The 26930-nt window shown below is 42.0% G+C and overlaps 1 protein-coding gene across 4 annotated transcripts; it reads right to left on the bottom strand.

Annotated features, from left to right (window-relative positions):
• Nucleotides 1-166: 166 nt before the first annotated feature.
• TMC5 (transmembrane channel like 5) lies at nucleotides 167-26120 on the bottom strand. 4 transcript variants are annotated; one of them, XM_066198024.1, is made up of 24 exons: nucleotides 26030-26120; nucleotides 25357-25502; nucleotides 15920-16081; nucleotides 15188-15372; nucleotides 14703-14807; nucleotides 13878-13970; nucleotides 13039-13150; nucleotides 12374-12464; nucleotides 11806-12054; nucleotides 11511-11662; nucleotides 10842-10986; nucleotides 10139-10294; nucleotides 9442-9608; nucleotides 8739-8817; nucleotides 8264-8361; nucleotides 6459-6554; nucleotides 5798-5873; nucleotides 5069-5202; nucleotides 3743-3916; nucleotides 3270-3348; nucleotides 2847-2939; nucleotides 1681-1782; nucleotides 1351-1396; nucleotides 167-789 (listed from the first exon to the last, which is right to left on the bottom strand). In XM_066198024.1, the coding sequence occupies exons 3-24, from the start codon at nucleotides 15991-15993 to the stop codon at nucleotides 701-703; spliced, it is 2595 nt and encodes an 864-aa protein (XP_066054121.1). In that variant the 5' UTR covers nucleotides 15994-16081; nucleotides 25357-25502; nucleotides 26030-26120; the 3' UTR covers nucleotides 167-700. The 4 variants fall into 4 exon arrangements, with proteins under 4 accessions (XP_066054121.1, XP_066054120.1, XP_066054122.1 ...); XM_066198023.1 differs by lacking the exons at nucleotides 25357-25502; nucleotides 26030-26120 and adding an exon at nucleotides 23471-23545; XM_066198025.1 differs by lacking the exons at nucleotides 25357-25502; nucleotides 26030-26120 and adding an exon at nucleotides 23046-23391.
• Between the last annotated feature and the right edge of the window lie 810 nt (nucleotides 26121-26930).

Here is a 26930-nt window from a genome sequence, read left to right as displayed (position 1 = left end):
TGACTCTTCATGGCAAAGGGCCCTTGCTCCAAAGGTCCAGCCTGTGTTGCTGCTTGAGTTTCTGGCTCTGCTGAGTCACCATCCTCCGTGCAGACACCAGGTCCATGTCCAATACCCACAGCCAGGCCCACAGCTGTAGGTGCAGGCAAACAAATCTCTGCTCTTGCATCGTGTGTAAAGTTTGGCCTTTTTTTCTGTGCCTGTGGTGGCTGGGTTTGGGTTGTCTTTAGCCTAAATTATGAGCAAAAGAAAAGATGTGCCTCTTTCCATAGCAACAACAACTGCACTTCAATATGTTTGTTTATTTGACCAATAATTCAGGTTTGGTTTAGGTCAGATAAAAGCTGTTTAAACAACGTAACTGTTAGAAAAATATTTTTAAAACAGAACTTTTATTTACAGTTAGGCACAAGTTTCCTTGTATTTAGACAACAACACGTGCAGCTGTGGAGGGAGCCTTATTGCATCGAGGTGATGCCAGTCCCGGGGGATGGGTGTCACTGCTGCAAAAACAGCCCCAACAGGTGCATATTCCCTATCGCAGTAAAACACCGAAGTCCCGACGCATTTTGCAATCCGTTCTTATAATTTTTTTTCTTCCATTTAGACGACAAACAGATGTCTGAGCGATCCTTTCAGCCACTGGTCCAAGCGAGGGTTGCTTTCCGCGGACAGCGCCTTCACTCGGTGCCGGCCGGGCTCAGGGCTGCAATCCGCCGTCCTCCCCCAGCGCCGCTGCCCGGGCGCGCAGGGCGAGCGCCACGGCCCGGGAGCCGCCGGGCTCCGAGCCTGCCGGGCACAGGGCACACCGACAGCGGTCACTGCGCTGCTGGGGGACAGCCGCCCCCGCCAGAACGGCCCGCGCTCTTTAGGGATCTCCTCTGACAAGTTTTTGGGATGAAGTTACGTGGAAGTTCAAACTACCGCGCAAGATCCCCTGGCTTAATTTTATGCTGAGCATGATGATGTTCTAGGGACTCTACAGCATTAGTAATCGCTTCTGAGATTCATGCCAAGATGTGAAGTCTGTTTCTAAAGTGATTTAAAGTTCTTGCCTGTCTGTTGGGTGCTCCCATAAGAGAAAATAGCTCATTTACCCAGGAATTTCACTCTCCAGTACACAGAAGCTGGTGGTCGGTCTTTAGAAGCCACCACCAACACCAAAACAAGCTACCAAAAAGCACAACCTATAGAAAATATTCACCCCACAAGCCCAGTCATTTTGTTTTCTCTTCATACAAGATGCTAAAATGCTGTGTCCCTGACATGCAGCTGTCATACACTGTACCTCCAACATTTTTACTGAGCTGAATTTTTAAGAGCTTTCTGTGTTTCATCATAGTTGCTTACCTGGTAGAAAGTCACTGTTGCTCATGATCTCAGCAGAAAAGGGATGCTGGAAACAAAATTCACAAGCAGGTTTAGGTCATTATTTCCTTCCTGTGTACATTATCTTGTATTTGAAAAGGTACCAGTTATCTGTACCAAAACCAAGTCTTGAGCAGGTCTGTGATTATGAGTGTTCAATAGCTATCCTGATCACATTTTTATATCTGTTCAAGTTAATCTTTAAAGTTATTTCCATGCATACAGTGCTTTGCTACACATACACCCATCACCTACGTCATGCCCCAGATTCTGTATAGGGGAATCTACATTTCCCTCTTTTGACCATCTCACCTCATTGTAGGATGTGTTTTGGTTTCTGTCAAATTCCCTTCCTGGGTAGGCTGGCATCTCCTGGGCAGGTTGCCTGGATGGCTGGTGTGAAGAGGAGCTTCTCTGAAAAACAGTGTTTGTCATCAGCACTCTGAATTCTGGTTTCCAGCTGTGACTATATGGTCAGCACTGCTCATCCCCCTTGTCTCAGGGAGATGACCTTTCTCCTAAATCACAATAAGATCATTCTGGCTTCTCCTTCTGAAATCTGACCTTAACAACTACAAGAACATCCACACTTGGTGGGTGACCAAATCTCCCTCTCAGGAGTCCCACTTGTGACACTCAAGATGGGCACAGGTTGTTTGAAAATCCCCAGCACACAGAAAATGCCCGTTCATATTCAGCTTACCTTTTTACAGTCAATATTTATTTGTATTATTACACATATATTTATAGTTAACAATAGATCAATACAAATTATTATTCATATTTGGTTTTTTATTTGTATAATCATTTTAATGATAGCCAGTCATACAAGGGTGTTTGGTTCTTTGCAAGGAAGGAGAGGGACCTACCAAACACTTTATCAGTAGGTAGGTCAAGCAGTTTTTACTCAACCCAAATAAAAACACTGGACAGAATTTCCATGTCCATATTTTAACACTAATTTGATGGGTCAGCAGGCAGGACTGCCTTGAAAAATAAACAGGACAGTAGATGTCTATCAGTGTTGCATGGGATTCAAAATGGGGTTAGGTCAAAGCACTCAGTTTTACCTCAGCTGAAGATAACCACAAATCATAATCTCCTAAGGAAATCCATAACTAGGGAGGGAGGCAGCCTCCTTCTTAGCCTAGGCAAGGTTCAAGTGTGACCAAACCCTTTGGTGACCATCACTGCACATAAACATTAGGAATGTTTCCTTGAAGTTTCATAACCATAAATTATGTCTAGTGAGGGTAAGGACTTTTCTATATCCTTATCAGGTTGAATTCCAGTCTGGCACAAATAGTGAGGGAACTTTCACAGCATCCTTTTGCTGTCTGGAGTTAAGTAATAAACATTTAGATGAAGTTTAAAGTACAGACCTTTCCCAAACCCCAGCAGCCTGTTTGCACAGCTGGAGGAGCCCCATGGAACTGTACCAAGCAATTAAAGAGCAGAAGCTGAGCAGTCAGACTGACCTGCTGGCCTCTTCCTCCCAGTGCAGATGAGCTTCGTTGTGCCCTTTGCTGTGCCAGTAGCTTTTTGAGTAAAAACATCTTATCTTTTCCTGCCTGTAGTCAAGACATATTTGATCATTAGCTGGAATGCACTAATTATCCTTGAGAGGCTCATGGCCTGTAAGTAACAAGTGATCAAAATAATTCCTTCTGTTCTAAAATAATCTGTCTACAGAGGGAGCTGCAGCAGCACATCTTGAAGATAAAATTCTTTTGCTACAACTCTATTTGTTAGTTAGATTTCCCTGCAACTCCCATGGGGAAGGGCTCCCACCCTCCTTTGCACAGTTATAGGAAAAACAGGTTACAGCCCCACAAAGCTGGATGAGACAATCAACAGAGAAGCCAAATTATACAAAAGATACAGCTGAAAGCCAAACTTACATTAGTAATTTGCTGACGTAAGAGTTTGCTCATGGTCTTTCTTCCTTGTATTATTTGCCAGTAAAGATAAGTAACAATTCTAAACAAAACAAAAGAAAACGAGGTTCAACATATGAGCACTTTATTCTAGTCAGTGTCTAGATAGAAATGTATCTTGTTCATTTTAACCCATTAAAATTCATACATACACGTATCTCTATACACACACACACACGTAAAATAGATGTATACAATTACACAAGGGATGGCAAACACATGGGTTTGCTTAAAACATGGCAAATGCATGAAATTGCTTAAAACATTCTTTGGGAAAAGACAAAAAAATGCATGGACTTGTACTCAAGTACATTTAAGGTACATTTAAGTGAGTCAACAATACAAGATGCATTTCAGATAACACAGAATGACTCTGTCATTTCCAGTTTTTTCCACTTAAGGCCTTTTCCTGGTTATTTTCATTAGCAGATACTTACAGTACAAAACTAGAGAGGATGAAGAAGAAAAGTGCACTCGTAATTAAGTTATGGTAGATCCACACTACCCATTTGGAGGCAGTGTAACTTTCCAGTGTTTGTATCCACCCAGGAACTGCAGCATACATCGAAGACAAACCTCTGAAAGGACCACATTCTTCTGAGGGTTTTAACCTGAAAGTGTGAAAAAATAGCTGCTTAACTCTTATGTTAACCAGTGAATTAGTTAATATTGTGGTTTTGTACAGCAAGATGCTCCTCAGTTTTCTATAGCCCTCTACTGTCTTTGGACTCCCAGGGTAGTTCCATGATCTGTATGTCATTTTTAACTTGTGTCCCTCTCCAGCCATTAAATGCCCATCCCAGACTATGCAGTGAGACATGAATCCTTGCTGCAATAGATCAGTACCAAGCCCTGTAAGCACAATCTTGACATAAATATAACATCAACCACTGTAGCACATGCTATAGGAAATTGAAAAACTGGATTTTTTTAACATTTCACCACAAGGAACCGTCATTTCACCTTGCCTTCAGAGACATGAGTCACTGAAGATCTTCAGCAACAAAAGAATGTGGTAAGATAAGACAGCCCATTTTAAGAATTAACATTTTCAGGTAGACTGAAATAGGAAAGTGTTTGCTTTGAAACTGAACCGCTCCAGACAGTCTGAAATTTCCACTTGCCATCTGGAAATGATAGCTCTGATAGCTTTCATCCCATCTGGTTCCATGTGTAGTCACTTGTCTCACTAAACATCGAAATAATGATGCTGACTATTGTCAAGAGGAAAGTGTATCCATGCTGCCCTTCTTCCTGTGACCAGAGTAACACACACAAAACCAAAGCATCTTTGAAATACTGGTAACAACTCAGCTGCATTATTACAGATCAGCACTGCCTGCAGAAAGAGACTCTGAAGTTCATAAATAATCCAGAAGCTGATCTCAGCTGAGTTTTCCCAGGTGTTTTTCTGCTGCAGACCCAGAATCACCTATACTATAAGTAAGCTAGGAACTAGGACTTGGTCACAGAAACTTTTTTAAGAGGAGAGAAAAGTAAAATTTGATGCATTTAATTAGGAATCTAAAACTTCAATGCAACTTTGTCTCTCCCCCCCACTTTCTCATGAGACAAGCTGCTCAGTGAGCCAAGCAAGCTCAGGGAGCAAGTCTTGTTTTCAGAATACAGAACATCCCATGAACACTGAAACCTTCCACCAGCAATTAATATAATTTCTTTTATAGAGAAGTGCAGACTCTTCTGCCCAGTATCAGGTCACACAGCATAATTTAGTAGGCTTGAATGCCAGTGATCTTCCATACCTCCAGACAGTGACTCCAATGACACACAGGACTCCAAGGAAGGAAGGACAAAACAGCAGGAAAAGGAAGGATGTCGCCATTTGAGCAGTTGTCCAGACTTTGCGAGGGGGCTGGCAATTCCTCATCAGACTGACCTTTAAAGAGATGAAGGTACTTTGGAATGCTGTTCCCTGCCACTTCAACTTGGTTTAAGTCAATCCCACTGAAATTGCTGAAAGAGCACCTATCAGAAGTTTCCAAGAAAAATTTTTATGTGGATTTGATAGACATAGTGTAGTTTTAGAAAACTTCAAGAATATAGTCTTAAAATAGTAAGAGGCAAAATGAGGTTCTGATGGGTTCTTCAGAAATCTGTTGGGTAGGGTTGGTTTTTGTAGCATATGCAAACTCAGGGTTCAGGGAAATTCGAATCCATCTTTCTACCTACAGCTCTGTTCTATATTCAGCACCACAAACTGCTTTATGACCCAACAAACAACTTATCTGGTCATACTACTGAGACAAAGAATTCTGAAAAGAAGACATTTCCACCATGATCTTTAGCTGAATCACTCTGCTTACACCTAGATAATTTCACAGGGGGGGAATTGCTGGGGAGTAACTGGGAGGCCAAAGTCACAGCTAGAGGCTGAGTTTCTATATTGACATATGCACTTGTCCACTGTAAGTTCTCCACCCTTTAATTTTACTTCTTTATTATTTATGATGAATACATGTAAAGTTTGTTACCTTTTTCACAAAAAAGACTATAAAAATTGCTATTGTCTGGATGCCAGGCAGCAGGGGAGAGAACAGGATACCAATCCTACAAGAAAGGATTTATAGGAGAAAAAAATTACATATTCACCATTCATCATTCAGTTCTCAGTGCACTGAAAGCAGAAAAATACCACAATAACTTCATATACAGATAGCTTGGGATTATTTTGAAATGTGATTTTGCTACTCTTGATCCCCTAGCAGTACACGTTGGAAAATACACAATTGTAATCACACATATCTATGTACAGATCTGCAGAACCCTCTTATGACTGGAATAACATACTTGTTGTTAGAAGTAAGGCAACTTTTGCAGCATTTAAGACTGAGATTATTTGAACAAGAACATCATCCCAGTGGGGAAGTAAACAAAACTCGAGCATATTCCTGCAGGAACCTATCAGGTTTCTCCCAGACCAGGTGGCCACCAAGTAAACTACTGACTGAAGTTACTGTTACTGCCCACGTAACTACTTTGGCAAGTCACAATCCTTGCCAAAGGCACTGAACAGCTCATCTCCTGGTCATTTATCCTGTTCTTTCTGGGAAGCACCCACAAACATCAGAATAAGAGTTTTTCCATGATACTTCTATGTGCAAATGAAGTTTTGGCTGTAAATTTAACACTTACCAGGTCAAAGTCTGTGCATAGATCAAATCTAAAACATTTCTTCCAATATCAAATTCTGGCAGGCCCAGGCTCACGCAGACTGTGGTTCCAATAATTCTGGGGTGGGGGAAAACAAAAACTGTAGCACAAAAGCATTTGCTAAATGTCAAAGTCCTCTGTAGAAATCCCTGAAAATCACCTTCTGAATACAAGCATCAGTGACAAATTATTTAGAGGTTGCATTAGTGTCACGCAAAGCAGCCACAGCTAATTTGTTAGACAGCACAGCAAAAACAAAACAATTTGGCAAAAAAAAAAAAAAAATCCTGTAAAACAAAGCAGGGTTGAAGTAAGACCTAGCATATATTTCACACAGCTGAAACAGAAAACCAACAAGGATTTCTTGCTGTGTCAGTACATACCTACACTATAGTAACTACTTGTTACTTTAAGCTCAAGTATCCTTGTGCTTAAGCAGCTGAAATGTCAAGGGGCCTCAGATAAAACTGTAACAGCTTTCTCAGGTCCTAAGAATTTTCAGGCTCAATAAGAAAATAATGAAATTCGTACACTGCTACTCTTAATGTACCCTCAAATACATCCTACTTCAAACTAACTGAGGTTGCAAGGAGCTGAAACAGACAGGTAAGCAAGTACTGAGAGGATTCCTACTGAGGACCAACAATTCCTTTTAGCCACCTCATTTTTCTTGAGCTGGGGAGACTCAGTTTTTTGCTTATTGTAGAGAGAGCAATAAAGATTTTGGTAACTATCACGTCTTGATGCCACCTTATCAACTGCATCATCAACAGAGCAGGGCTTTCAGGAGGTTACTCTGAGCACAAAATATTAAATAAAAGCAATTGTACTTTTTAACCTTTCACGGGCCAATGTCAGGTGCTTTTGCCCAACTTAGGGGAGGCAATTCATCACAGCTAACATTGCAGTTTTAGTTCTGTGACCTTTTTCTCGGAGGTGGTTTCCTACTGAACACAAGAATAGGAGGATTAAAGTATACTGGCAAGAGCCACGGAGCAAAAGTCTTCAAGAACTTCTCAACATTGTTTTGTATTAATTTAGCAGAAAATTAACAAAGCCCTACCTTGTAAACCAGTCTTATTCAAATCATGGGCAGAGAGCAAACAATGGATCTCTTACGCTAAAGTACGGCCAGGGATCTAAATGCTCTGTAGAGCTGGCAAACACTTGAATACTGCCTAAGCCATAAGCAATGTTTGGCACTAGGAAAGTTCACACAGCAGATGTCAGAAGCAAATGACTTCTTTCTTACAAATGGAGCTATACTGACATCCAGTCCACAATACTTTCTCATTTGTCATGCTGCAGACCTCTACATTTGAGAGACTCATTATATGTTTAATAAGACAGATAAAATCAGATTTTAAACTTGCGGACACTATAGTGACATAACTGAGAGGGAAGAAGCCACAGTGGGGTACACCAAGGAAAGGCAGCAGTGTGCCCATGCTTATGCAGAAAAGATGGGTTTAACACTTGAGACAACTGGTTGCCACCTCACTCTCAAGAAATCCATGAGAGTAGAATGTGGCTTCCTCCCTGCACCTTCCTTCCCTCCCTGGAGATGTTTCCATCTCCAAAGGGGAAAAAGGACACTTTGACCTCCCTCTAAGGGGGAACAGCAATGTATACTCAAGGCATGTACACAGAGACTCTGCCTGGTAGGGAAAATCAAGGAAACTTCAGTGGCGCCACAGCCATGCTTCTGCTGGATTTTTCTCACATGGAGAAAACGGATCATACCTTTGGTTAATGAATGAAAACAAGATTAGAAAAGTAGTACTCACCTTCGTAAAAACTCCCCAAAGAAAGAGCCAAGCAAACAAAATATGAAGTCAACTAGAACAAGACGATAGATATCTTGGCCAACCAAAGTTTCCCAGCACTTTAAGAAACAGAAGAAAAAGAAAACAAAAACAAAATCATACGAGAAGTTAAAAATGATTTAAACATTGTTCCCGAATGCTTGGGCATCTGAAACTTGATCAAAGATCTGAAATCTTGATCAAATATATTCTATTAGCCTGGCAAATCATAGTTGACTTCTCAGTGAACAATGCTCCCGTCCAGCTGAGACTTGAGCTGGGCCATTCATTTTTTTCCACAGTTGATTTCTCTCAAGTTGCTAATAAAAACTACTAAGGTAGGAAACTCAGCTTCCCAAGACACCACATGTACTTCTCTTTGCTGAAGCAAGTCACTTATCCAAGTGGTTCCTAACTTGGCACTGCAAATCAGAGGTTTGTGTTTTTGAAACTTTACCTGTGACTCTGAGGTAGCCACGATGTTAAGCCAGTAGTAGCACAGTATTCCAACAAATGACATTTTCAGGATGATATTTCTAAAAAGAAGAAGTAACAGTAACTGCACCAAAAGCGGGTCCATACCTGGGGGAGTGATGGCAGGATGACTGTTGGTTACACTTTTTTACCTCCTCCTGGCACTGCAGAGTGCCAGGACTAACAGGAGCTCTCCTGGGAGGCCAGGTGTAGCATTGTTCTATTGTCCTGGCAGAAGGGGAGCTGGGCATGACAACCTTGGCACAACATCTGCTTAACAGGCTGCTGGCTGGGTGTGGGGACTCCTCAGGGGAGGGAGGGCTGAGGAACACCAGGGTTAGACAGTGTCAATTCCAGGCATCTGCTTTTAAGTGAGATGACCTCAGTCCTCTCTCTACTTCCCTTCCTTTCCTGGGGAGGGGCCATCAAGGAATGCTACAAACCCAGTGTCACAGTGCACCCAGCTGGGAGGGAAACCATTCCTCATCCTCATGCAGACACATACATCCCAGAAGCTCATGAAAGACAAAAGGTCACGGAGACAAGAGTTTACAGGAGCCTTTGGAGAAGATGAATTCTCCTCCATAGCTCCCTATTCCCCCTACACCACCCAGACACAGCTTTGTATCAAAAAGAACTCAGACAACTTCAGGCCTTAAGCACTAAGAAGTGGCAGCAAGAAATACCTGGTAATAGTGACATATATGTGCTGTCCAGGAGTCTGAAACTTCTCCAGATGCCCAAGCCAGGAGAAGAAGAATGGAATCAATGTGTTGAGAAGAGATACAATCACAGGTAGCACCAACATGGCAGCTTGGCCCTCTAGATCACTTCTATACCCTTTCATAAACAGCTTAGAAAGGAAAAGAACATAATCAGACAACCCAAATTTAGAGGCTTAACCAAAATGCTACCTCAAGGTGTGTCCACAGGGAAGCCCCCTGGCTCACCTCCCTGTATGTTCTCAGGTTAGAGACTGCCATGTTTCTGTGGGCACAGTGACCCTCTTCCCTTCCCCTAAAGTATGTGAGACCAAGGGTAGGAGCCCCAGCCCAAATGGGGAAGAAGGGGCAGGTTTTGCTGGAACTGCCTCTTGTTGTTTCTCCCCAGGTCACCAGATGCCCTGTCCCTAAGCTGACCATGGGCCCAGGCAGCAGCTGCTGGAGACAGGAGGGAGATTTGCTCAGATCCCTCAGGTCCCACACTTTTGCCATAGTCCCCAGTGGGGCAGGCCCTGCAAAATCTCTCTTTAAGTCCAGCAGAATTTGTATGTGCTCTGGCAGCAACAACAGCTCTGCTTCCCTGTGCTCCTCGTAGTGAACAGCCCGGTGCTCGTGCTCAGTGTGAAATAGCTCTGTGGAAAAATGCAGATTCTGGCCTTACCTCGAGGTTATTAATGGAGAGGAAGTAAACACCAGTACAAGCAGCTACTGCTGTTCCCAGGGAAGCAGCCCAAGCAATGAGGTGAATAGCAATACGAAGAAGTCTCTCCATCACAGAAAAATTTAGAACTTCTTTGTTTACTTCAGTGAGGTCTTCCTGTAAAGAAACAATTCCTAATGAAGAAGTTCTTAGTCAACAGCATAAGGCAAAACTTTTTTCAAGGAACTATCAGAGAAACTGAATGAAAGAATATTGCTCTAGAAGATGGGGAGAGAAATACCCTAGGAACATTTACTGGACAACTTTGTGTTCCTATCCTACAAGTCAGGTTTCACAGATAATATTTCTAGCCTGCCTTTTGTTTATAAAGTATTAAAATAGTAGGAAGGAGAAAAAACAGAAGAAGTACTCTGTATGGCAAATATTTAATAGTCAGAGAGATTCATTCAATAGAACAGAAGCATATAAATATTTATGTGTAGCTTAAAGAGAAAAGGAAATCAAACAGCTAAGCCAATGGCAGGAGCTCAGACCAAATGAAACAAAGGAAGTCAGGAAGATTTAAATCTCTAAGGCACAGGACTAGCACAATTGTGTCACTCTGCCAGAGACTTGGATGTGTTCACACACATTTGCATGCACAACTAAGTCTCTAAAAAGAATGACTCACACACATTAGTTTTGTGCCTCCTGTGGTTTGTACCTTTATTTGTGTGTGGAGATTCTTTTGTTTCAGCTTCACAGCTTTTTCATTGGTTATATTGAAGTCCCAAGTGCAGAGCAGCTTGCTGGCATTCACAGAGAATTTGTGAGGGTTAACCAAGTTCCTGGAGAAGAATTTTGCCATGCTGCAATGAAAATTAAATTGGTCAGATGTGTAACAGGGAAATTCATCAAGTGTGTACAGCAGGGCAAGGAGGGAGATTTTCCATCCCATCACAAGTTTATTGGGCCTATGTCAGAGCATGTCACAAACGACAACATGGAAAATAAACTTTAATGTAAGAAACCCTCGCATTTCCATCTCAAGATTGTTGCTGACAATCTTTACCTCTGGAAGTCCCCATCAATAAGAAACAATGTTAGGACCAACAGCTTGCTAAAGGGGGTCACAATAGTCCCAGTTTGAAGTGGGATTCTCTTTATATCCCTTACTATTTTGAAGTTATTTTTAATTTCTGTAATAAAGGTTTGATTCCTGGAGACTGTCTTTTGAGCAGAAATTTCTACTTAAACTCTACACCTGTAAATAAGGACTTACAGAAATATACTCAAGTAATTGTTACTTCTAACTGCTGACAGGATAGGGTTTTTTATTGTGTGCCTATTTTCCACTTAATATAAGAAAAATAGCAATTCACAGTCAGTTTACCTGAACAACAAGATAAGAAAACAGATGACAAAATATATCCCAACAGTGAAAATGTAGGCCAGCTGCATGTTGTAAGAGGGACCATTCTCTATTTTACTGATTGTAGCATTGGTGTAAAAGCCATAGTAGAGCACTGTTTGTTGAAAATAACCCTGAAAAGACAAGGACATCATTCAGAATATTTGCTATCACTCCGTGGTGGAAAGCATCATCATCTGAAGATGAATTACTGGAGGTGGGAGCTGTCCTATTCCTTATCATGAAACCATAGGTGTGATTAAATTGAAATACTTACAGCTCCAGTGAACAGCTCCAGGCCCGTGAATGAAAGGTTATTTGGTTCTGCTGCAAGAAACTGAGGAATTGTGATGAAACTGAAGTTTATGAGGAATGAGAAGATGTTAAAATTTAGCAGCCACTTCAAGAAAACAAAGTAAGAAAGAACACTTGTTCCAAACTCAGCACCAATGATCTTCAGAGTCTTGTGCCACACCCGCAGTTGGTTAAAATATTCTGAAAGGGTGTTTCCAAATCGCCGAAATGACTGAGGGAAAAAGAGGAGAGAGATGAATCTCAGCAAGCAAACAGGACTCAATTTCACATAATAAAGCTTCACTTTTTAATGTTACAGCTTCATTTTGATGTTAAGAATGGATTTGCTCCGTTCCATGCACCATAGGATGGTTAACTGGTGTTCCTAAGGGCTACTAAAGTGCAAGTCATTATTAATGAACACCGCAGCAATTAACTGGATCTTTGGTAAGTAACATGAAGCAAGACACCAGATTCCTCTGGAGACGGTGATAACATTGCAGCTGGAGTGGTTTGCTCTGTTGTGACTGACAGAAGTTTCTGGCACTTACCACTGCTGCTCCCTGCAGACACTGTGTACAGCAGGAAGGCTGAGCACCACGGTGCCTTGATTTTTTGGATATTTCTTTAAGAACTTTATTTCTGTGGAAGAGCAGGGCAGGGGTGACAAGAATTATAGTATGAGTTGTAATTGAATCAAGAAGCCAAAGAAGATGCTGCAAATACAGTTTCACCCCTATGCACATGAACAGAATTAGTATAACACAGAGATGTTCTTACTGGTTCATTTTATATTAGCTGATACCTTGGCTCCTGTCCCTGCTATGACAGCATGTTCTAACCCCACCACTAACTCATACTGGCAGCAGAATTTAAATATATTTTGTGAGGAGATAAAAGGATGGTTGAGATCATGTGGTCTCTTCTCAGACCAACATCCAAGTTTCCTTCGAAAAGAAATCTCAGGTCACCATTTATAACTAAATCTCAGGACCTTGCTATTCTGTTTTATGTTATCATGAGAGATTCTTCTTGTCTCCACCATTAAATTACTTTCTCTTGCAAGACATTACCTTTTTTAAAGTGCATTAAAAAGTACTTTGTCATAAAGTGACAAACCAAAGCTCAGCAAATGGCAACTCCCCATAACTGATAGCTAGATGTTGCTAGAAATAAATGTTTTTGAAAAAAAACAGATAAACTTCTATTTTTTTACCTGATCTCTCTCTTTTTTCTCATGGTCTCTGGCATCTTCTGGATTGCTTTAATCCTCTCTTTGGCGGACATACATGCAAGACTTCCAACTAAATCTTTCTCTGCATCAAACCCTTGCAAAAAACAAAATTTGGGGATAAGAATACAGTAATTTTTACACACAACCTGAAATGGATATAACAACATCCCCCATTTACACTGCTACCAAGGTGTGCAAGCTGAGACTTTGTAATATTGCCCAGAATATCTTCAGCTCCCTCAGAAGTCTAAATCAGATGCAAGTAAGTAGTCCAATAATGTTCATAGAAAGAGCTGCAATATAAAGGAAAATAAAAAACTGACAAGACTCCAAGATTCTGGTCCATTGCTTGATCACTGTTTGATAGTTACACTTCTATGATGTTACATATTGACTTGAAAGCTAAACTTCTGCTTTATTTCTCCTGTAATTTTAGTTGATGTTAGTGCCCGTACTGAGCACTACCTATGCCACAGACACATCTCTATGCCCTGACAATCAGGCTGCTTCTGCATAGTTGGAATTTGATGCTAATTCCAGGCACAGGGGCTGAAAACAGTCTATTAGCTGGTCAAACAAATTCTAATAAAGAGCTTAGCATTTCTTTCTACAATTTAACACCTTCATACATTTCATTTACCATGGGATTTGAGTGTGTTAGGAAAGTACAAAGGATTAGTCACTACCATAACACAAACCTTGCCCCCATAGCCACAGCAGTGCCGTACATGCAATTCTGGTGAGAATCTAAGAGCAGCATCAACCACACCATCCTTATACAAGACACTGTGAAATAATGAACCACTTATCCAATCCCCTACCTTCACTGCACTCTGGATCTGTTTCAATCATGCTGGAAGAGGTCCTGAAGGTCTCATCAGGGGGTCTTCGGTTGCGTCTCCGAATGAAGCTGTCTAAATAACAAACATTCCACAGGAAGCCAAGATAGCCCTGACAATTTGACTTCAGAAATCCAGATTTCACTTTCACAAGAACAAGTTAAAAGTCTACCCTTCCATCTCACTAACTTCATGCAAACACACTCGCCCACTCACTTCTTCCCTGGTTGTCTTTGGTAGTCACAAACACTTTTTCAGATAAATGCTGGAAGAGAAGAACTGAGCCCAGTCTTCAGCTGTCATAGAGAATCCCATCTAACCCATTCACAGATGCGCATGTTCATTATTCAAAACTTTCTTCCTAGTAGACAAGACCTTTCTTTAAAAATCCTCCCTCTGCCTTCAAGGGGATCATTTTAGAATGACAGTCCATCGTGCTGAGTGAGTTAAATGTGCCAAATTCCCACTTCCCTGGGGCCAAAATACAGCTGCTCTCTCCACCTCCTTTCATCCACTTACTCAAACACAGGTGACAACACTCCCTAAAAGCATCTGCCTTCCAGCCATGACACAGATGAGTTTAGCCACAGCTTTCCTTGCCTGGCCTTCCCAGTAAGCTAATGGCCAGTCCCAGTGTCACATCCCAGTGTGGAGATCAGCTCTCTGATGTGGAAGCACCCCATTTATGCCTCCTTTTATTATGTGAAGATATGTATACCTGAACAAGAAGGCTTTAAAATATTTATTAGTGTTATTTTATAGAGGGCGAGGTTGACATGCAATATTGTGATGCACCACGACCCTTACCTTCTGATGCACTGGAAATTCCATGAGTATAGGGATAATCCAGAAGATGGAAGGTGGAATGTGGGGTGTAAGTCAGTTCTGGCTCAGGCTCAAAGGAAAGATTGTCTGTTGAAAGGAATCAGAGTTACACAAAGTTGCAAACTGCTATGGGCTATTTACAGACACAGAATGCCAACCCTATGACAAAATCCAGATCTACTGCCAACACAGCAACCTATTCCCTCAAAAAACTCTCATATTCCACTCCAATATACATCCTACTACTCAACAACTTACTCAGTCCATACAAGACAATATTTATTGATCTCTTAATACAACAGACAATCCATGGATTTGCTAATAAAACACCTGAACTGCATAAAAAAAGAAAAGTTAAAAATATTTACAGAGCTGAGCTTTGCAGAGCTGCAGGGCTCCCTCGGGGCAGAGCCAACTGTTATTTGTTCCAGGGATTCTCTAAGCTGGTCACATGAGGAACTACATACCTGTGAAATTCCCATATGGACCTGTGCTGGGTAAATCCTGGCTGTAGTCAGAGGCAGGTCCCAGGGAGGCCATTGGGATGGCCACAGGGTAGTTCTGCTCCCTCCCTCTGTGTTCCCCATAGGAACCGTGCAGAGATGAATCATAAGGAGTTTGGTGAGAGAATGGATTCCTTTGAGAACTCCCCCTGTGTAAGCAAAAAAAGAGAAAACCCTGACTGCCATAAAAACCCTCAATAGGTGTCCTGAATAATTTGCTACCTATTATCATCAAAATTGAGTGTGTTATAAAACAAACTCTGATACTGAGAGGTATTTTGTATTTAGAACTTCAACACCGTCGTTCTGATTTGGTCATCAAATGAATTAGGAAGGCTAAAATTTTCTTCAACTGAAGTTAGCTTAGACTTTAACTAAACAGGAATACCTGCTTGGAAAACAAAGATATCCAAGGTCATGGCCCATTGTGAAAATTACTGGAACTAAAAAATATGTACAACATTATTCCATAAATACATTTAACTGAAATTCATCCAACACGTAAAAAGTAAATACACCATTTCCCTTGAACGTTGTCTTCCTGGTAACAGTTTTAAAAATTTGTCTGAGAATGAAAGCATGAAGGAGGGATTAAAATAAATCCACACATTAAAACTCCAGAGAAGAAGTATCTTCTGCATATACATGACTTTATTCCTTATGGCACAGTCCCACAGTAAAATTAAATAAACTCACCTTCTATCAATTTCCAATGTCTCTGAGAAGTGGTAGTCTGGATTTTCAAAGGCTTCATTGTAATGATAAGACATGACAAGTCCTTGGTTTGAAGGATGAAATCTTCCTTATTTTTGTCTCTACTGCTTCATGAATATGTTAATGGGAAGACTGATTACAGACCTGATTACGAAACAGATGCAGGTACATAAAAATTAAAAAGAAGGAACTAGATTTTAGCAACTTAGAAGATTCTGCTATTCTACTAACAAATAACACAAAACTCTATAAATCAGCAGTGGTTGTAACTTCATCACCGTTGGGAAATCACCAGAGGCTGCAGGTCAAATAGGAACCCATATTTCTCTATAGTTAGGTCTCTCCAGACCTACAGAACTGCAGTGCCACAGAAGTTTTCCCAACACTAATGAGACCAGGTTTTAGAAGCATGTCAAAGCATTAAGAAAAAAACGCAAAGTTCTCTCTCTCCTTCTTAAACAGCAAAAGCCAAATGCACAAATTTTCTCAAAAAAATTCACTGCATTTCCAAAACTAAAGAGGACGTGAAGCCTGCCCTGTTCCTTGCTAGCAGGGCATCTCTAAGCCTTAGTTGTGAATAAGGGACCTGCAGTACCATGGTTTCGTACAGAGCTGACAATATCTAGAGATTCATTCTTAATGAGGGCTCTCCTCATGGTTTAATGCCTCAATCCTTTAAATAGGCCTAGTTTTAGGTTTCTTACAGAGTGCTCCATTTTAATATTAAACAAGCCAGACTTAGAATTTATTGAATGGGAGTCCTCATGAGTCAGTAAAAAGGGAATGTTACATCAGAAAAACAGAAACCAAATTAAATAGGCAGTTCTTGTAATTAATCAAAAATCATATTCAAAAAAAAAAAAATTTAGCATTTGTTCTTAAAGGCACCATGCAAGTTGCCTAAGCTGGCAAGCTCTTCCACAGCAGGAAAGGGAAAAATAAACAATAAAGGGCAAAAGGGCTGGCAAAGCCCATCGGACCCTATTTTTATTTCGGCCCCATTCCTAGAAAAGCAGAGCTGAATCTCATTTAACAGTAGAGTCTCAACAAACTGTTTCATTTGCAGTGGATTTTATTCGTGATATTTACTGCAGCAAAGGAAGTATTATATGAAAAGTATCTTCAAAATGGATACTTACACAGCGTCTAGTTTCTGAGGGCTTTTCAAAATCTTGTTCTGCCAAGAGAAGCTCTTAAATTACTATTGTGTCATTTACACACCTTAAGAGCTTGGAACACTGTCTGAAATCTTGCAGCGTGAGGTACCGTTGTAAAACACTGCCCAGGTTTGGCACCCTGAGTTGAAGAGTTATAAACACGAGGGATTGATTGAATTGGAAGTCCTACGTTGTAATCAGAGCACTGACTACACTTTGATCACAGCGTGAGGAAGGGTGCTCTGAGGCCCAGCTATTCAGCACATCCAGTAAGTGCACACCAGGCAATGGGAGCACACGAAGCATCACCCCTGCTCCTGCAAACGACGGGGTGTGACTGCTGCCAAAAAGAAACCATAAACAGTCTCTCCTAAGTGACGTTTGCGTTTCTTCAGGCAACAATTTCACACCTAGAGACAGAGTGAGATTCTCATGAAAGCAGAAGAGTAATTAGCAGAGCCTTCTTTCCTTATCTCCAAAAAAACTAATAAACGCTCCATGAATCCAAGGCTCTTAAAAGAGAAGAGAGATTCATGAGAAGCCTGAATCTCTTGAAGATTGACAGGAACTACTTAGCTCTCGGTGATCTTTTGAGAGCTAGCTCAGAATATATCTGAACTTTTGTAGAAGCCCTTCAGGAATTAGTACATTCTGTCCCTATACTCTATTAAAAAGCATGGAAATGATTCTTGAAAAAGACTGCCGTGGTCTTCTGCAAAGACTTGCTTGGAAAACTAGACATCCCCTATAAATGTGGTTTATATTTCAAACTGCAATGAAAAGCTAAAGAGGGAAAAATTACTTTCTCGGGGGAAGAAAATTCTGAGACAATTCCCTTTGAAGAGTGTGCAAAATTACATTTTTCTGGTTTTTTTAAACTGGTTTCCCAGGAACCCAACTTTCTCGGACTCAGCTATCCAAAAAAGCTGGGAAGCTTGCCAGCAAGGCAGCTGGAAAGCTGAGCACTGATCTAAACAGTTTGCCAGCTTGCCTGGTCTTCATTGGAGCAGTAGAGAGCCCAGACCTTTTGATGGAAGTGCATGGGTGGTGCAGACTCAGCATTACCCAGAAGCAAACTGATAGAAAGCATCAGCCATCCATATCAATGAACTTGCTGACATCAACCAACCAGAAGAAACAGATCAGCCTGGCTGGAAAATACATCCAGCATTTCTTTCTCTTACTCATTTGAGAGACCTCAAGGTGTACCCATAAAGGCTTCCTCAGAAACTCAAAAAAGCCCAAGGTGGGTTCTCCGTTGACTCCATCATTATCCACTTTATTTTCTTTGAGTCTTATGATGCATTGCATGCCAGGATCACTATGAAAATCCACGGGGACATTTACACTCTAACACTGAACCCAGCATCTGAAAATACCACTTTTTCTCCACTCATGAAGTTTTAAGGACTTGAAATAAATTTTCCATATATGCTGAGGCAAATTCAAATCTGGCAGTTTATCCATTTCTGACCAGTCATAGCTCACTGGAAAGAACCCAAAGCAGGTTATGTTCAAACTAAACCATCTCCTTCCAGCCTATGATGGAATGCAGCAAACCATAGTGCCAGGGAAAAGATAGGACATTTAGACTTAGTTTTTCCCTTTAAAAATTATTTAGAAGGAAAATAAAATAGCTGGAGGACAGAGGTTATTTGTGAAAGACAGAAAGCGTGATCTTGACAAATCTTCCTTTTACAGAGTGGCGTCCACTTGTGGATTACATTTCTGGATTTCAGCAAGCAACTTATCTTGCTGAAACAAACAAACCCTGTGCACCTTCTCTGGAGGGCAAAGGCGTTTAAGATCAGTGCATTTAACGATCATTGGTACGTAAATAAGTTCGAAGATCTGTGGAGGGTGGGTGCTTTCTGCTTAAATCGTTCTACCTTGTAATGATATAGACCAGGAAACTCCAAACAGTGCAGACTCGTACTTCTGGATCATTTCCCAGAAAAATAACTGCCTTCAAGTCACAGATCAACAGCCTTGACAAAATATTCCAGGTTATCCCTTCCTGTACAGGTAATATTCTGTTATAGACACTAATCCTTATGTAGAGTGTAATAAAACAAACATGACTGTCTTGCCAAAATAGCACTTTGTCCTGGCATCAAGTTTCAGGAAAGCCACTTAGACCTTCAAGCACCTTACCTGTAATCCCTCAGTAAAAAAAAGATTCCATGAAGTAAATCCTATTTGCACACATCTTGAAATTGAATAAAACCAGAGAATTCCAGAACTACATCATAGATAACTTAATAATGGTGAATGAAGGGAATAGAACTCATGGAAGAAGTGATTCAGAAGGCTGAATGTGCTCTATTTCCATAAAGATAGTTTAGTTTTAAGTATGACTACACAGGGTTTCACCATTACCCAAGTTTTATTCATGAATCCTTGTCCTGTTTAATGTGTTCCACGCACCTTCATGATGGAAAAAAAAAAAAAACAAACCAACCCAAAACAAAACACCAGACTGATTTCTGGAAGCCGAAAGTGAGTTTGAGAGACAAGCTGGAGTTTTACATTCTGCATCAGCAGCTGGATTCCAGTACTGATCACTACCCCTCCGCTGTCTCAGTCCCAACAGTTTCAACACTTTTGCAACAGACCAGGAAAGCCTCTCAGAAAATCTAAAGGGCCTGTGAATTGACGTTAATCAAACACTACTCTGGAGAAAATCTCATCTCTAAATGATGTATTAGCAATGGAACCAGCCTGAATCATACACGGAAGCAAAAGCCACTTATCTTTACTGTATATTGCCAAAGTACCCAACCAGCACCAACAAACACCACCTCTTACAGGCCTCCCATTATGCTTTTATTGATGTCAGCAGGGTCAGTTACAGGAACCAACATCAACTCTACTATTTCAGACCTTGAAATCAATTCAAGCAATCTAAATTGTGCCTCTGCCACAAAAGATCCTCCCGGTGACAGATGACACGCAGTAGCACTAAAGACTCACTAAAGACTTACTGTTGCATAGGGAGAGATAAACAAACGGGGAAGGAAGAGTGATAGCATCCTCCTCACAGCCAGCAGGCTGCTGTCTCTCCCAACAGCTTGTTGGATCTGGAGCCCAAATGGATTTACTCCCTACTCCTGTAGTGCAATGGCACCTTCCAGGATCCAGATCCCCCTCTCCCTATCCCTCAGCTGCTCCTGGTAAGAGCGGGGTCCAGAGAGCAGCCAGGCAGAAGGAAGCAGAAAAGTGTCTGTTTGCCTCCACCTGCTCTCCAGCATCATGAGCTCTGCTCCTTATTTACTCTTGGTCTATTTTTTTTGCACCTACTCACTTTTTTGCCTTATCCCTTCCACTTAACATTCCTCTTGTAATTCCCCCACAGTATACTAAGACTACAGTATTTTCATCGTGTTCACTTTCTTTGCAAGTTAAATCCTTTGTATCATCTGTGGTTGCTTAGATAGGGTTTTTGGGGAAGGCCTGCCAGCTACTTTGTGTATGCAGTGTCTCAGACAGGTTTCTAGTTCTTCACCTGAGTTTAGAACGCTGCATTATAAACACCCCCAGAAACATCTTAAAAATCGTTACAATATGTAGTTAAATTTTAGTGCCCAGTAAAGCGTTATTAAGCGGAGGCACATTTAGTTTTTGTATAAATGGAGTGGGTGAAAGTTCAGATACTTCATTAATTCTGTGAAATTCATAGTACTCTCCCTAATCTACCACACACATCCCTGCTTCTCCACCCAAAAGGCCCCACAGATCCAATTCCTGTGGACTGAAGTACATATGACAATGACTTTGAATGATCTAATCCTTTCCCTGAAGGTTCCTTCGAGAGCACCTCTCTGTGTTTGCTGCTTTGTTGTTTTTATTCTCCTAATTCTGACCACAAGGGCAAACTTAATTCATTGGAAAAATCAGAAGCACAGAGATATATAACTACTAAAATTAGAAAATGGGGACTGAGGAGCAAGAAGAGTATACTTGGCAGAGAGAGGCAAGGTTAGCAAGAATAAGAAACATAACTCTACATTATTTCTTTAACCCTTGGAAAACATTACCTAGCTCCTAGTCTGACCCTTATGGGGAAAAAAGGGCTGAAGCAAGAATCATTTCATATCAGTGCAAGTCAGTCTTGTGACTAAATTTCCAAACTGCAGACTGTCACATTCTCTGCATTTAGCTGGACTCAGTCTTGCTTTGCAGAACAAGTTTTTTAAGTCTATTAACCAACATAACCAGCTACTTGTATTTGAAGGAAATAACTGGGGGGAAAAAAAAAAAAAAAAAAAAAAAAAAAAAAAAAAAAAAAAAAAAAAAAAAAAGGAAAGAAGGAAGTGGGTTTTGAGTACCTGGTTGGAATTAATTTTCTGCTTCCAGTGGAAAGGCAGCCAACAACACCAGGTCTAGATGATACTGCTTACTAGAACAAATCTGACTTAAAGCCTTAAAACCTTAAAAGAAAGCTCTGTTTATTCTGCATTTGCAATGGATACCTCTCCATGTACAACCTGCAAATTATACTTTAATGAGCAGTCTCAGTTACAGGAGTATCATTCACCAGTTCAAGTAGAAAAGCTTATGAAGACTGCACATATGATCATCTTGGATAATAAACAGGGGTTTACATACACTCAAGGATCTTGGACTGAAAAAGGACATTGTTCTGTTTGTGATTTCTGGCATAACTTCCTGTTAAGGAAATAGTTATCTTGTTACTATTTGCACTAGCAGCATTTAACAGGACCCTGAGAGAAGACAAAAAGTTTATCTGTCAGAATATTGGGAATACCAAGAAACCAGAACATTGCTAGGAGGAACCAGCCAAAAGAAGAGAACTGGTTTTGTCAAGATTCTTATATACAGTTTTCAAATTGTTTGACAAATGATTTCGCATAAACTGAAAACCCCTTTTTCCAGACAAAATGCAGCTCCATTAAAATCCAATGTAGGCTATTAGCACGTTAAGGGTCTATTCTACAATGAACATACACAACCTATGGACTATACAAGTGGCAATTAGAGACTTTTTCACCCACACATGAGGAGGACACCACTGCAAAGTTCCAGTTCCTCTTATACCTGCCCATACAACCATACCACACCACCCCAGAACTTTATTACTCTCCAGGGTAAATCTCCTTCTGACAAACTTACTTTGGAGGAAAAAACAACCAAAAGACTAGACCCAAAATTACAAAAAAAAAAACCCCACCAAAACAATAACAACAAAAACCCTCGAAAAAGTAGAGATCAATTGCTTTGGGCGGAGTACTGACATATCAGCCCAGCAGAGGTGCCGTTTCAACTCCATCCCTTAGCACCCGCAGCCTGCTCTGACCCTCATCCTGCGCTAGGGCTGTGTCACAAGGGCAGGGGACTGATACGCACCCACACCTGAACTATCGCACCTTGAACTCATCTCTGGAGCCGCTGACCGGCTGCTTCTGCAGAACTGGGCCAGGCTGCCGTAGGTCGTAGGGCTGGCAGAGGAGACAGTGGGGACTCTCAGGCAGGGGAAGCACAAGTCAGCACAGCTCCCGTGCACTGCCACTGCCTGCAGGTTTGCTTTACCAACAGAGCATTACTAACGACAACGGCTTAGCGACAAAATACAGGACATGAAGATTTGGCTTTCAGATGTGCATTAAGTATTCTGCATAGAAACGTTCCAGCCTTTGAAGGTTAAATAGTAAGTCTGTGTGTTTTGAGGGAGTGACAGAGTGAAGGACCACAAAGAACACGAAAATTGAAGCCCGAGATTTTCCCCACCTATTTAGTACAAATTCCCGTTACCTATTGTAACACAAAAAACTCACAGCCTGCCACTTGGAAAATACAGTGCCACATCCATTCGCTAGCTAGCAGAAACCAGCATGCAACCCACACCACAGTGAAATGTCACGCTGTAGGCTGTGATCCCAGGCAGGCTGCTGCCACACCTCAGAGGGGAGAGTGACACACTGGCTAAATACCTCAGGGAAGTGTGGCTGGTTCTCCCACGGGAGCAGCCCTTCCCGCTGAAGGCAGAGGAAGCTCGGAGTGACTAACGGGGCGATAAAGCTGCGAGGCGCCGTCCGTGCGGCAGGGCTGACACCAAGCTCTGGGCACCGCGCTGGGTGGGTTATCCACCTTTCAGCGAGCAGAAGCCGAGTACATCCCTGACATGCCCGCAGTCCAACCCTCACGGTTCCATCACTCTAAATGAGCAGCAGCCGTTTGTAAGCGGCAGCCACCTGTCGGGGCTGAGATGGCTCCTCCCGCTCCGGTGCGCGGAGTGTCCTCCCTCCCTCCCTCCAGCCCCGCCGTGGCGCAGCCCCCGCTCGGACCCTGCGGCCAGCGCTGCCCGCTGCAGCCCCCGGCCCTGCCCAGCCCGGCGGTGCCCATCGCGGCCGCTTACCTCGCTCCCCACCCGGCCGCTGCGAGAGGCTGCCCGGCCCCGGCTCTCCCGCTCCAGGTGCCCGGGAGCCGCCGCCCCGCCCCGCCGGCCGCCCCTCCCGCCGCCCGGTGCCGCCTTCGAGAACCGTGCCGGGGGATCCGCTGCGGCCGCCGGCTTTGCTTCCCTTCCCTTCCCCCCGAACGGGCTGTGAACGGAAACTCTCCGCCGGAAAGGGGAGCTGAGGTCCTGCTTGTTCAGCTCGAGACAGAAAAACAACCCCGCGAAGTTCTTTGCTGTTACCGACACGTTGTTATGTTTCTGTTTGAGCTCCAAGACGTTCACTCTCCATCTCCCACAAATTTAAACTTGCGCGCTTTTTTTTAGTTCTGGGAGAGCAACACCACCACAATAAAAGGACAGAGAGAAGAAGTTTTCAGATCCAGGATGCATTACTTTTATTCCTGGATTAATCATTTATTGAGCTGAGATAAGGAACGATCTTTCCTCACATATTTTTACTTGAACTAAAGGAAGGCACTTCTAAGGGTGAAAAATTAGTAGAAAAAAAAATAATTTACTGTAGTAGAGAGGATAATCCACAGTCCCTGGGCAGGGAGTTTAATACCAGCCCTTCCTGTACTCTCCATGGACCAGAAGGAACTTCTCCTGTAGTCTGACACAGAGATACTGACTTTTCTTGCCTTTCTCCTTTCCCTTCTTCTTCCCATTTCATGTAGAGGTATGAAAAACTACAGACTGGACAAAGCTCCAGCTCAGCACCAGACAGGGTGCAACACACAGAAGCCAGCGAAATGTTGTGGTGGTGCCTCTTAGAGGAATTTCTATCCCAAAGCAGGTTAGCAGAGATGCCTGCATCACCTTCACTGACTCCCCTGCAGCTGGACTCAAGGATACCCAGCACACCACAGTCACGGGCAGGGTGTTCCCAGGGCCCTTCCCAAGGGCCAAGGCAGGAGCAGGATCATCCAAGAGCAGGAGCATCCTCAAACTGAACGAGGGGCCAAACAGCCACCACTGGGGTGGGCACATACAAAGCAGGAAACAGGGCAAGGAAAAGGCTGGCTCTCCTGCCCCAGGCCTGTGGCCTGCCCATTGCCTTTTTCATTTTGTTAATAGCGTATAGATTATAGACCTCCCCCAGCTGCTTTAGTGTTGATAGCTCGTTATGCCATTTTGGCATATTTTATCTCCCCAGCAAACCGCACATCTTAAAATTTCTACCAGCTATTCCTAAGTAACCTCTCTGGTCAGCAAGACTAAAAATACAAACAAATGAAAAATACCCCTGTCAGCCTTTGGATTAATTCCAGCAGGGAACTGGTAATAAATCAGTTTGCTCTGTGTTCAGAAACTGTGCTGGTGCAACTGCTGACGATCACTTTTACCGAATGACTAGTGCTCTTCCAGCTCCTAAACTCGGTAAAACATGTTTATCCTGTACCAGAAGCATTCTACATAGACTTAAGTGAAGTTTTCTAGCACTACTTTAAGATGACGTTTTGCCCAAAGCAACATTCCTGGCATGGCTGCAGAGAACCTGTCTGCAGATCTGTACTGACCCAGAGCTGCCTGCAAACTGCACAAGCTGCCTGCACCACAGCACAAGGTACCAGAGTAGTCAAATATGAGACCCCCCACAAAATTAAAGCAATCACTGAGAACTTCCCTGAATGTTTAGAAACATTTTTGAGCTGTGGCATTAGGAAGAGGAACCATACAAGAGAAAAAGTGTCCTGGAAATGGATGGTGTAGCTAAAAGTCACAGACTGATCTCCAGCATCCTGGGAAACAGGAGATGGCACTGGCTTCCATGCTCAGCACAGACTGAAAGCTGCTGCTTTTGTGGATAAGGAACACTGGACAAATGATATACAAATGGAACTTACTGCACTCCCTGTACGTGACTGCTGTGCTCTGGTAGAATCATCCATTCTCTCCTCTTCAACGTGTCTGTTTTCCTGTTTTTCCACCTGGGATTTCTGTGATCCATAAAATTCATTGAAACATTTCCAAGTGTCATAAACTTTCTCAACTGAAAAAAATAACATTAGAGATTGTTCTCACAAAATTCCTGGGGAAGTCAATCTTGTTTCAATTCCTCCAATCTTTATTTAAATTTGTTCTCAAGGGGTCATTAACACAATACTTCTCTAGAACACAGAGTTTCAGAAAGAGTCTAATTAACCTCAAGTGTATTATTCACCTTTCCTCTTTGTATTCTTAGTAGCAAAAAAAGAAACAGAAATAAAAACTGAAACTGCCACCCCAGATGACACCCCAGGGCAGCCTTACCCCATAAATATTCCTATTTGGGGCCACACAAAGACAGCCCATGCCTGGGTGGCTTCAAGGCACCAGTAACAGTGAGTACAAATGCACATTCTTATCCAGCACATGAATCACACACTCAGCACAAATGCTCAACAACACTAAATGATTTTTCAGAAATGCTGCTGAGGGGTTTTCTTTTCTGTCCGCTGAGTTTTTCAGAATGATCACCTGGGAGTTGATCAAATGAATCCCATGAGATGCGGCACTCAACCAAGGAACCACAATCACCTGTGCAAATGTGTATCACTGAGGTGTCCAGCTCTGTTACCAACACCCCGATCCTGCTGAAACTCTCACCGCATCAGCTTTTGTTATACAAAAAAATCCCAGCTGGCAAAAACCATCCTGGAGATCTGTGAAAAGGAGAAGGTAAAAAAGTAATAGGCCTCCAGAGTGACTTATAGAAGGATGAGGGAAATTTATAGCTTTTCTCATCAAAAATAGATAAAAATCCATATTAGTTATAGAACCATGGAACCATGAAGGCTGGAAGAAACCTTTGAGATCATCAAGTCCAACTGTCAAAGACAAACCTGCCAGCACCAAGGCAAGCACACTTCCAAAGTGTGTTTCTTCGTTTGTTTGTTTAAGTCATTCAGTGCAATAAGGAAGTTGCTGTGCTTTAATTCCACATCTCTGTATTTCACAACAATTCCCCTTAAGATATACCTTTCACCTCTGCTGGTAACACAGATTAGAAACATGTACATCTAAATTACTTTGAGAACTTTTATTTTTATCAACAACATTTTATGGTTTTATTACGAAAACAGATTACCCACATAGATTCTTACTGCTATAAAAGCAATTTGAAAATCACATACCTGAGCTGATGACACACAGCTGATGGAAGAAACATACTCATTTGTGTCTGAGTCAGCATTCTGAAGCCTAATAATGACTTATTATTAAAACTACTGCAGAAAGTGCATGAAAAATGTTCAGGAAAATCTGGCTATCTTTTAACTATCAGTAGAATAAAGTAAGAAAGGCTAGAAATTATTTTTCCCCACCACATAAGGCTCTTGAGACTTCTGGAGGTATCCTTTCCTTATTTGTCACACATATCATTATTTTCACCCAAAAGGCAAGAATTTTTCCTAGGAATAAGTCTCTCTGAGACGTTTAC

Source organism: Chamaea fasciata, unplaced genomic scaffold (assembly GCF_029207755.1).
Source record: "Chamaea fasciata isolate MVZ Bird 193981 ecotype frontalis unplaced genomic scaffold, bChaFas1.0.hap1 SCAF_16, whole genome shotgun sequence".
Classification (NCBI taxonomy): Eukaryota; Metazoa; Chordata; class Aves; order Passeriformes; family Sylviidae; genus Chamaea; species Chamaea fasciata.
This window is presented reverse-complemented; position numbering and strand designations above follow the sequence as displayed.